The sequence below is a fragment of the Palaemon carinicauda genome, chromosome 44 (assembly GCF_036898095.1).
Source record: "Palaemon carinicauda isolate YSFRI2023 chromosome 44, ASM3689809v2, whole genome shotgun sequence".
In the NCBI taxonomy this organism is placed as follows: Eukaryota; Metazoa; Arthropoda; class Malacostraca; order Decapoda; family Palaemonidae; genus Palaemon; species Palaemon carinicauda.
The window spans coordinates 51,937,863-51,950,164 of NC_090768.1; the positions used below are offsets into that span (position 1 = coordinate 51,937,863).

Sequence of the window (12,302 nt, forward strand, 5' to 3'; positions counted from 1 at the left end):
TGACCCTTCTCATAGACAAAATTCAATTTAGATATCGAACGCATTTGAACTTCTCATGAATTCAAATTTCCCGCTCCAGCTACAGCTACATGTCGTATACAACTGACGGCTAATAGTATATATTTATAAATATAAGTGATATAGGCAATTTTAATATTATATTAGGACATATTATTATATTTTAGACTATTATATATTAAAAATGAAATTTCCCACATGAAATGAGTTCCTTGTTATAGCGAGGGACTGATCTGATTCATGTTTCGTCATTCAGATTGATCACAACTGTGGACTAAATAAAAATCCGATTCTTAAGTGTTCTGTGACTATGGCGGAAAGCAGCGAAGGTTCCAAGAAGATCAGTTTAACCGTGAAAACCGCCAAAGATAAAAAGCTCATCGAAATAGAGGAAGATGCCTCGGTAAAAGAGGTGAGTGCAAGCCCCCCATGGCTCCCTTTTTTTCGTGTCATTCTCTGGCCATGTAGGTCTAGAACATTCTTGTTTATGTCTGGATTTTGGATAAAATTACTGTCCGATTTCGAAATTGCGAAGCTAATTTGACAGCAGATTTATCTACTAATAATATATATAGTCTTATATTCCATTTAGCCTCCGTAGGCCTAGCAACATGACTTGTCGGCACCGCTAGGCTAGAGCGTAGCCAACTTAGGCCTATGTTACAAGTGCCGCAGGCTAAACTAGGTCTATTCAAGCTTTCTGATACTTGCATTTCCAGTTTTCCATGATAGTCTGGAAGGTTCCTTTGTGTAAGGAACGAATGGAAGCATTTTAACAATGTTTATTCATTGTAGGCCACGCTTAGGCTAACATATTTTGACGGCCTGTCAAGATGACTTGTCATTTTTCAATCTCTTGTTGACATCTTGAAATGCTTATAGGCATAGGTATTTTTAGTCGTTCATTTTCACTACCCTATGCTCATTTATTGAAATAAAATGCTAACTCAGAGACTATTAATTGGATTATATTTGTTGATGTTAATAATTTTCCTCCATGATAGAGTAGGCCTATTCACCAGAGGATATAAGTCCACCCTAGTCCTAAAGTAGGCCTGGGGTAAGACTACCCTTGCCTTATTTACTAGTTATGTTTACTAAAATAAAATGCCAACTCAGAAACTAGTCTTTGTGATGTGTTTGTTGAGGGCAAGAATTTTCCTAGATTTATGATTTTTAAAAGTAGGCCTATTTGCCAGAGCGCTAGACTCCAGCCTAATTCTATAGTAGGTCTATTCGCCAGAGCACTAGACTCCAGCCTAATTCTCTAGTAGGCCTTGCTCATTTACTAAAATATTAATTGTAATTTACTTGCTGGTGGCATTAATTTTCCTGGATTTATGATTTTTAGAAGTAGGCCTATTCGCCAGAGGACTACAGTCCGGCCTAGTCCTAAATTAGGCTCATTTACGAAAATGAAATTATAACCCAAAGACTATTAATTGTAATGTACTTCATGGTAATAATTTTCCCAGATTTATAATTTTAAAAGTATGCCCATTCACCAGTTAACTGTAGTCTCAAAGTAGGCTTGGCCTAAGACTACCCTTGCCTTATTTCCTGGTTCATGTTAGATTAGACTTGTCTTTGTTGAATTGTATTGTCATTCACGGGTGTAACAGTTGTCAGAACTAGTCAGTGGAGTCGTAAGTGACGTAGCTTAGGTTAGGCGTATATTTTAAGCTTTATTACCATTTGTAGCCTTAGTGGTAAATGTTAATACCATTTTTCTCACTATACGGACCGTTCTTTATATCTTTTATTTATTAATTCTAAGATGATTTGAGGATTGGATATTTCCTATCTTCAATAATCTCTCCTGTGATGTTATATTACCAAGGTTCATTAGTTTGTAGAATAGCGGACACTCCTACTAGTCGTAAAAGAGGGAAAGTGAGGTAGGGTCGCAGGTTGGCATTATGAAGGAGGTACCTTAGGTTAGGTCATATAATTATTTTTTTTTTTTCTTTTAGCGAAATGTGACCGAAATTCCATTTTTTATACCTGATCCACGTTGCTGGTCCGCAAATGTTCCTAATATCTTTCGATGCCTGAATTAGATTTCAGCAACTTTTTTATATGAGCATTATGTTATACTGATAAATATATAATACTTTAATTACTAGTGTAATTGGAATTTGCTATGAAAAATGAAAGTGGTGGCTAGTTTGGTATTTTTCTCTTTATGGTAAATTGAGTCTGGAGCATAATAACTTATGTATCGGTCGAGTAAAATATGAAGGCTAATTCTTATTCTAATCCATTGTTTACATTTGGGAGACGGGGGTGAGGTACTGCGCATGCATTGCTTGCTTTCGATTTTGCCACCTGTTCTGTTTATTGTATGACGCAATCATTACCGGGCCTTTTTAACCAATTACGAGCTTCCAAATGTTTATGCACAAGTTCCTGTATGTAGTTTTACAATAGCCATTTTTTCCCCCACCCTCCCTTTCAGTTTGAGCTTCACCACCATCATATAAAGATAGGAAGTACAATCTATTTCAAAATTTAGTATATATTTTTTTTTTAATTAGTGTAATTTCAAATATTTCAGTAATTGTTTATGATGAAAACGCTCTGCATTCAGTATATAGCTATTGTTAATCATGTGAATGCGAGAAATAACCCCGAAATAATTACTCTTGTGGTTTATGAGCGCCGCTCAATATGTGCCGCTTGCCAGAACATAAGAGCTGTGATGTAATGTCAATTTTGCGAGACAAGCAAGCCACTGCGGAGCAAAAATTATTAGAAAGACAGGAAGTGAATCGTAGGTAATTATGATACTTTAAATTTCAGCATCATACATGAACCATATATTTTTCCAACTGGTTAAATTGTGTTTATTATATATTTCTGACATTTATTATTGCTGCATGTCACTGGTTTTTTGGCATTTCTCCACTTGAAAAACCTTGGTGTCACACTGGGGTCCCTCATATTTTTCCTTATATAAAGGGGTCCAAGAACTCATAAACTGGTGGTTTGCCCCAATACCGGTAATCATCGTCAGAAATGTATAAAACACAAGATAACGAGTAGGAAAGATATATGGTTCATGTATTTGGCTGGAAATTAAAGTATCATATAATTACCGTTATTTTTTTCTTTGCGAGTGTAAAGGGCACTTGAATAGAACGTAATTCCAAGTCCTTAAGGTGCATACACACTCCGCTGATGTTTCGTGTTAACATGCCATATGACATGTCAACACACAGCAACAGATTGCATCATATTTCACAAAGACTTTTTTATTATCTGATGCGTGTTACGTCAGAAAGATTTGATTTTTTGTGGAGTGAGCACGTTCTATTAACTGTTCCTCCATAGCGAAAACACTTTGTCACCATAGAATAGTACCTGTTGAATAATATCGAAATACTATAGAATAATTTCAAAACATAGAATATCGAAACACTATAGAATAATTTCAAAACATAGAATACTGTAATATCGAAACACTATAGAATAGTATCAAAACGCTATACAGTACAATAATATCAAAACACTATACAATAATATGCTCCTACCCCTATCTGACGCAGATTTCCTTCTGACGAATATCTGGGAGTTTTGAATTTGATCTGATGTGTGTTGATGCATGTTATGTTCCGTAACACGTCAGCTGACGTGTTACGCGACATATCAGACCAGTGTGAACTCCATTATGAGAATGTCTGTTCCAGATTTTTTGCTAACGCATGTTAACACGTCATATGGCGTGTTAACGCGAAACATCAGCGCATTGTGTATGCACCTTTAGTTGTTGTTTTGAAGGTGCCACATTACTTCACTGACATAGTTTTGAAAGTGTACTTTATACAAGTGCTTGTAAAATCTCTTCTTCTTAATATGCGAATGTGTTGTTCCTAGATATCTCTCTCTTCCACTGTATGCCGTTTTTCACAGCTGAACCCAATGGCATGGGCAGTTCCGGCATTATTGTTATGGTGGAATGGCCCCTGAGCTTTCACTTTTTCTGGCTTCTAACTGTCCTCTTACTCTGACTTCCACATTAATCTGATAACTGTTCTGGCTTCAGTAAAAATGGTTCAGACTTTTTGTTCCATGATCTCAGCAGTCTGAGGGTCTTCCCCATGTAGAACTATTCTCTTAACCCATTGGTTGGATACGGGCTAGAATTATTCGTTCGTAAAAGTTGTAAAGGATACACAATACGAGTATTGATCGATAGCTTTTTGGGGATGATGGGTCTTTCCATGGTTTCAGCTGGGTCATTACTCCAAATCTTTGGAATTGAATAGGAATAGGTGCCATGCTTTCGTTTTGTCTCCAAAATTAAGATAATTTCTGTTGTTATGCCAGCTGAGCTGGCCTCCTTCCCAGATTCAAGACGTTTCATGGCAGCATTTAGATCATTAAGGTGAACGGTTGGAAGTTGCCAACACTGTCTTGCATTTTACAGTCCATGTCCTAACTTATTTTCTTTAGGTAACCTGTGCAATCTGGTTGGTGGCTATGGCATCTAAGCTAGGTTGGGGCTTATTTTCTGAGTTCAATTTATTGATGGTTACCCAGGCTTTTTTGCTGTTACGGGTCATACATATTATTGTTACTTGATCAAGCTACAACTTTAGTTGGAAAAGTAGGACGCCATAAGCGTAAGAGCTCCACAGTGAAAAATAGCCCAATGATGAAAGGAAATATGGAAAAGAATAAACTGCATGAGAAGTTATGAACAACATAAAATATTTTAAGATCAGTAATGTTGGAACGCAAGCGAGAACGAACAAACAGACTAAAAAATAAATTATCAGGATACGGGATACCCACCGGAGTGGGAAACGTAAGCGAGAAAGAACGAACATACTAAAAATCAACTCTCAAAAGTCGTAGGCTCCGGATAAACAGGTGAATAAAGAAGCGCCGGAAGGTATGTGAAACTTTGGCGCATAAAAACAAAAATACACAATATATTAAGAATAATAAAATAAAATTCCCAAAAATAACGCCGGAATACAAAGATCCGGCGCAAAACGCAATAAAAATAAACAAAATACAATGTTAAAAAAAAAAAACACTGAAAGCTCCGCCACAATAACTATGCCTTAGAAATGGTGCTAGAGGAGCATTTCACGGAGTGACACAGGTCGAGCCCAGAAAAAATATTTTAAGATGAGTAATAACATTAAAATAGATCTTTTATGTATAATCTATAATAAAAAAAGAAGATATACAAGACAGAAAAAGTCTGTCCGAGTGTACCCTCAAGCAAGAGAACTGCCCCAATACAGTAGAAAACCATGGTACAAAGGCTATGACACTACCCAAGACTAGAGAACAATGGTTTGATTTAGAAGGGTCCTCCTAGAAGAGCTACTTATCATAGCCAAAGAGTCTCTTCTACTCTTACCAAAAGGAAAGTAACCACTGAACAATTATAGTGTAGCTGTTAACCCCTTGAGTGAAGAATTGTTTGGTGAGCTCAGTATTGTCATATGAGGACAAAGGAGAATGTGGAAAGAATAGGCCAGACAATTTGGTGTATGTGTAGGCACAAGAAAAAAAAGCCTTGTCAATAGAAGTTATGACTTCGTGCCAGCGTTCTTTTCTTTTGTTGCTGATTAAGGTCAGAATGGCCTCTCCAAGTCCCACTTTACTTTCAGCAAAGAGATCTTTGTTGTATGCCTGGATGTACTCCGTGTACTGCTCTTTTGATTGTTCATTGAGACCTACGGTGTAGAGTAGCTCTTCCTGCAGCCTCTATGGATGTGTTTCTTTGAAACTTCCCAAACCAGTGATTGGAAGTTATTGTACTGTAGTGCTCTGGGACTGGTCTGATATTCCATATCCCAGTCTCCAGGTCTGACTCAAAGCTTTCCCATTTTGCCATGTGCAAGTTGAATTTTTGTCTAGGTTTAGTTTGTTGGGGGTCAGATCTCAGGGTTTGTGTCGATTATTATTGGTTGGTGTTGCGATTTTGGTATAGGTCCCCAATTAATTTTTCAACGTTATGGTAATGTGCCGATGAGGAAAATACTTAGTTGGGGTTATTTCCCCTTCTCCAGCATGCACTCGGAAAGGGTGCTTTATCCTTTGCATCATGCAGGAGAGAGTGATCATGGGTTGTGGCCCAGTACTCGACAGCCCTACCATCACTGTAGCCCCAGGTGGTGCTATTAAAGTCAGCAAAATCAAGACATGCCTTGTCTCCTAGTTGGTGAGTTTGCGGCAATTAAGATTACAGTGAACCCTCGTTTATCGCGGTAGATAGGTTCCAGACGCGGCCACGATAGGTGAAAATCCGCGAAGTAGTGACACCATATTTACCTATTTATTCAACATGTATATTCAGACTTTTAAAACCTTCCCTTGTACGTAGTACTGTTAACAAACTACCCTTTAATGTACAGAACACTTAATGCATGTACTACAGTACCCTAAACTAAAACAGGCACAAATATTAAAGGCGATTTTATATCATGCGTTTCCTAAACACGCTAAAAAGCACAATAAAAAATGGCAACCAATGTTTTGTTTACATTTATCTCTGATCATAATGAAGAAACAAACTGGAGGTAGAGCTTTGCTTATTACCCAGACATTTTTCAATATTAAACTTACCCGATAATCATGTAGCTGTCAACTCCGTTGCCCGACAGAATTCTATGGAGGGATACGCCAGCTATCACAATACTAGAAGGGGGTGTACTCACCAGCGCCACCTGTGGCCAGGTACTATAGTACTTCTTGTTGACACCTCCTCAATTTTTCCTCTGTCGTGCTTCCGGCAAGACGTTCTGGGATACGCTTATGATCTTGGAGTATTTTCACGGCTTTTGGTGAAGTATTTCTCTCAGATTTCGGCTGTCGCTTTACTGGAAAACTTCTATATTAGCTTAGATAGCTATTATTTAGTCCTGATTAACGGTTAACGATCTTTTGCTTGATTTGGAATCCCCACTTGGCTAACTCTTTTGATTCAAGATGTCTGACATTTCACAAGCCCCCACCCATAGACGATGTAGGTCTTGTAATAGGCGTATTCCGAAGGCCTCGGTAGATCCTCACACCGCTTGTTCTGACTGTAGGGAAAGGCCCTGTCAGTTAGAAGATCGATGTGAGGAATGCGCCGGACTTTCGGAACTTGATTTTGTCCGTCTTCTTAAGTATTCAACCAAGTTAGAGAGAGAGAGAGAGAGTTAGGAGGAGTTCTTCTCACTCTTCACTGTTTTCCTCACCTCATGATCCCCTACCTTTTCCTACCCCTGTAGTGGCTACCCCCGAACCTACTATTTGCCCTCAACCTGATATGTCTGTTGTTTTGCGTGCCATTCAGGCCTTAGGTGACAAAGTAGAGTCAGTGGTTAGTGATCATAAGTCTCTTATGGCCGAAGTCAAGGAACTTAAGGTCAAGAGTGCAGTGGGTGGTATTAGTGCCAGTGCTGTGACGAGTGCTAGTGTCAGTGCAGTGCCAAGTGCTAGTGTCAGTGTCAGTGTGGTGCGTGAGGATACTTCTGTGCGTGCCAGTCGTCCTCCCAGTCCGGGACCTCTTGCAAGCTCCCAAGCCCAGGGGAGAAGCAATGTCGAAGGGCAAAAGGGTTCGGCAGGCCTTGATCGGCGCACAGAAGTATCCTCGGTGGTTGCGGGCGTGTCTTCCAGAGACCGTCACTCCCACCTGCAGACGATTGAGCCCGTCTTTTACTCGTCTGCTGATCAATTGTCAGGGAAGAAACGCTGGACTCAGGTCTCAAGACCACTCAAACGCAGAGTCCAGACCTCAAGAACTCAACCGGGCTGCAGTCATTGGATCAGCTCTGACTCGCCGCAGTCATCAGTTGAATGCACTCCTCCTAAGAGGAGTAAGGTTCTGCCGCAACAGATCTCTGCTGTTAAGGCTTTACCTCAGCAGACTTTAGTGTCTGCCGACCCCAAGTTGACTCTACTGCAGTCCATGCAGTCACAACTTGCGGTCTTGATGCGTGAGTGTCAGGCTGAGAAGGTTACACCTCCTCCTGCGATCGCTCCGCCTGACCGCAGTACTGCCTGCCAGGCGTACGATGTTGAGGCTCCTCAGGATACCTTACCACGCTCTGAGTTTACTGTTTCCAGTGGTGTGCAGCTCCCTCCGCCTTCCTTAAGGCAACCTCAGCAATGGGAACAGGAAGCTTATACCTTACTTCCTCCGCTTCCACTTGCAGTTCCACCAGTGAGGCAACACTCTCTTGAGGTACAACAACCTCTCCCATCCATGAGTCAGTCTCCTCAGCTCTCGCTGCAGCGAGCTCAACCCTCCTCAAGGCAAGCACCTCAACACCTTAGCCTTGCGCCTCAGGAACCTCAACTCGCGAGACAATTACTGCGTTCTGCGCAGCCACTACCTCATCGCTCACAGCTCACACCTCAGGAACCTCAACTCGTTCCTCAGGAACTTGCTACTGCGCATCCGCCAACCACTCAGCAAGCGCAACCCTTGAGTTCAGACACTCATGCCAGGAGTCAGCCTCCTCCACCCATGCGCCTACCTTCTGCTACTTCTTTTGATCAGCCTTTGCAGACTGAGCCTTAGGTGTTCCCTCAACAGAGTCTTGAGGAGGAAACCACAGATATTGTTGTTCCAGCTCGTGCTGACTCTGCTGTTCAGCATACCTTACCGATCTCTTCGCTACACTCTGGTGATGAGGTGTCTGATGATGAGGCTGCACACCTGGATCCCTCATCAGACGTGGATGAATCCAAGTCTTCTCCACCTTCTATTGACTTTCGTAAGGTCTTGGCTCTTTTTAGGGAGGTATACCCAGACCACTTTGTCTCTGCTATCCCCCGCTCTCCGCCATCTGAGTTTTCGCTGGGCATGCAGCCAGCTAAGTCTACTTATACTAAGCTCGTCTTAGCAAGGTCCTCTAAGAGAGCGTTAAGGATTTTAGGGGAGTGGTTGCAGTCTAAGCAACAACTTGGAAAGACTTCGTTCATGTTTCCTCCGACTAAGCTCACTTCTAAAGCGGGCGTTTGGTATGCCACAGGAGAGGAACCAGGCTTGGGAGTACCTGCGTCTGCCCAGGCTGACTTCTCAAGTCTGGTAGACTCTCCTCGTAGAACAGCAATGAGGCGCTCTAAGGTTTGCTGGACCTTCTCAGACCTTGATCACTTCCTGAAGAGTGTTTTTAGAGCATTTGAGATGTTCAACTTCCTAGACTGGTGCCTGGGGGCCCTCAGCAAGAAGACCTCCCCTGCGGACAAGGATTCTGCCATGCTCTTAATGTCCTGCATGGATAAGGCCATTAGAGATGGATCTGGCGAGCTTGCATCGATGTTTGTGTCAGGGGTTCTTAAGAAAAGGGAGCAGCTTTGTACCTTCCTTTCCTCCAGCATCACACCTTGTCAAAGGTCTCAACTCCTTTTCGCTCCGCTCTCGAAGTTCCTTTTTCCCGAAGAGCTTGTTAAGGACTTGTCTGCTGCCCTGATACAAAAGGATACACATGATCTTGTGGCCTCATCGGCTCGTAAGACTAAGGTTGCTACTTCAGTCCCCAGGACTTATCGCACCCCAGTGGCTGATACTCCTGCTACGAGGTTCATTCCGCCCTTTCGTGGTAGAGCCCCCAGCCGAGGAAGCTCCCGTCCAGACTCTTCCAGGAGCAAGTCTAGGAAAAGTTCCAAGGCTTCTAAAGGAAAAAACTGACTCTCCGCATCTCCAGACAGCAGTAGGAGCCAGACTCAAGATCTTCTGGCAAGCCTGGGAAAAGAGAGGTGCAGACGCCCAGTCTGTCAGTTGGCTGAGGGAGGGTTACAGGATACCATTCTGCCGCAAACCCCCTCTGACCACATCTCCCATCAACCTCTCTCCCAACTACAAAGAAGAGGACAAGAGGCTAGCGTTGCACCAGGAGGTGTCGCTCCTTGTACAGAAGAAGGCAGTGGTTATAGTCCGGGACCATCAATCCCCGGGCTTCTACAACCGTCTCTTTCTGGTGGCCAAGAAGACAGGAGGTTGGAGACCGGTGCTGGACGTCAGCGCGCTCAATGCGTATGTCACCAAGCAGACGTTCACGATGGAGACGACGAAGTCGGTCCCAGCAGCGGTCAGGCAGGAGGACTGGATGGTCTCGTTGGACCTGAAAGATGCCTACTTTCACGTTCCTATTCATCCAGACTCCCAACCTTTCCTGAGATTCGTTTTTGGAAAGGTTGTCTACCAATTCCAGGCCCTGTGTTTTGGCCTAAGCACAGCTCCTATGGTGTTTACGCATCTGATGAGGAATATAGCAAAATTCCTCCACTTATCGGACATCAGAGCCTCCCTTTACTTAGACGACTGGCTGTTGAGAGCCTCCACGAGTCGTCGCTGTCTGGAGAGTCTCAACTGGACTTTGGACTTAATCAAAGAACTGGGTCTGTTAGTCAACATAGAAAAGTCTCAGCTCATTCCCTCCCAATCCATTGTGTACCTGGGAATGGAGATTCGGAGTCAGGATTTTCGGGCTTTTCCATCGGCCGTAAGGATAAGCCAAGCCCTAGATTGCATCATGAGCATGCTGAAGAGGAGCAGTTGCTCGGTGAGACAGTGGATGAGTCTCACAGGGACCCTTTCTTCGCTGGCCCTGTTCGTCGAGCTAGGGAGACTCCACCTCCGCCCTCTTCAATTCCATCTTGCAGCTCATTGGGACAAGGGTTTGACTCTCGAAGCAGTCTCTATCCCAGTCACCAAAGAGATGAAGACCACTCTCTTGTGGTGGAAGACCAATCTCCTTCTCAGGGAGGGCCTATCGTTGGCTATTCAGACCCCCAATCTTCATCTCTTCTCAGATGCATCGGACTCGGGCTGGGGTGCGACCTTGAACGGACAGGAGTGCTCGGGAACATGGAACGAGGAACAGGGAACGCTCCACATCAACTGCAAGGAGCTACTAGCAGTTCATTTAGCCCTGCTGAACTTCAAGTCCCTCCTGCTAGGCAAGGTGGTGGAGGTGAACTCAGACAACACCACAGCCTTGGCTTACATCTCCAAGCAAGGAGGGACCCATTCGAGGAGCCTATACGAGATCGCAAGGGACCTCCTCATTTGGTCAAGAAGTCAAAACCTCACTTTAGTCACGAGGTTCATTCAGGGCAACATGAACGTCTCAGCAGATCGCCTAAGCAGAAGGGATCAGGTCATTCCCACGGAATGGACCCTCCACAAGAGTGTGTGCAACAGACTTTGGACCTTGTGGGGTCAGCCTACCATAGATCTGTTTGCCACCTCCATGACCAAGAGACTTCCGCTGTACTGTTCCCCAGTTCCAGACCCAGCAGCAGTTCATGTGGATGCTTTTCTGCTGAACTGGTCCCATCTCGACCTTTACGCATTTCCACCGTTCAAGATAATAAACAAAGTCCTTCAGAAGTTCATCTCGCACGAAGGGACACGGCTGACGCTGGTTGCTCCCCTTTGGCCTGCAAGAGAATGGTTCACAGAGGTACTTCAATGGCTAGTCGACGTCCCCAGGACTCTCCCTCTAAGAGTGGACCTTCTACGTCAACCTCACGTAGACAGGTTGCACCCAAACCTCCACGCTCTTCGGCTGACTGCCTTCAGACTGTCGAAAGATTCGCATGAGCTAGAGGCTTTTCGAAGGAGGCAGCCAGCGCGATTGCCAGAGCAAGAAGGGTTTCCACTCGTAGAGTCTACCAATCTAAGTGGGAAGTCTTCCGGAGCTGGTGTAGAGCCAATGCAGTATCCTCTACCAATACCTCTGTGACCCAAATAGCTGACTTCCTATTACATCTTAGGAATGAGAGATCCCTTTCAGCCCCTACGATTAAAGGGTACAGGAGTATGTTGGCTTCAGTTCTCCGCCACAGAGGTTTGGACCTTTCTTCCAACAAGGACCTTCAAGACATCCTTAAGTCTTTTGAGACTTCTAAAGAGCGTCGTCTACCCACTCCAGGCTGGAACCTAGACGTAGTCTTAAGGTTCCTTATGTCACCTAGGTTCGAACCTCTCCAGTCAGCTTCCTTCAAGGACCTTACCCTCAAGACTCTTTTTCTCGTCTGCCTTGCAACAGCTAAGAGAGTCAGTGAGGTTCATGCCTTCAGCAAGAACATTGGTTTCACGACCGAATCTGCAACATGTTCTTTTCAGCTCGGATTCTTAGCTAAGAATGAACTTCCTTCGCGTCCTTGGCCTAGATCGTTTGAAATACCTAGCCTCTCCAACATGGTAGGTAACGAGCTAGAGAGAGTTCTTTGCCCTGTCAGAGCTCTCAAGTATTATCTTAATAGGTCTAAACCTATTCGAGGACAGTCAGAAGCCTTATGGTGTGCCATCAAGAAACCTT

The 12,302-nt window shown here is 43.6% G+C and overlaps 1 protein-coding gene across 1 annotated transcript in view; it reads left to right on the forward strand.

Annotated features, from left to right (window-relative positions):
* Positions 1 to 244: 244 nt before the first annotated feature.
* The window catches only part of Ubqn (ubiquilin), a 45,839-nt gene continuing 33,781 nt past the window's right edge, over positions 245 to 12,302 (forward strand). The window contains exon 1 of the mRNA XM_068366903.1: positions 245 to 430. Within this exon, the coding sequence (XP_068223004.1) occupies positions 329 to 430 (102 nt within the window). The 5' untranslated portion in view covers positions 245 to 328. The remainder of the gene's footprint in view (positions 431 to 12,302) is intronic.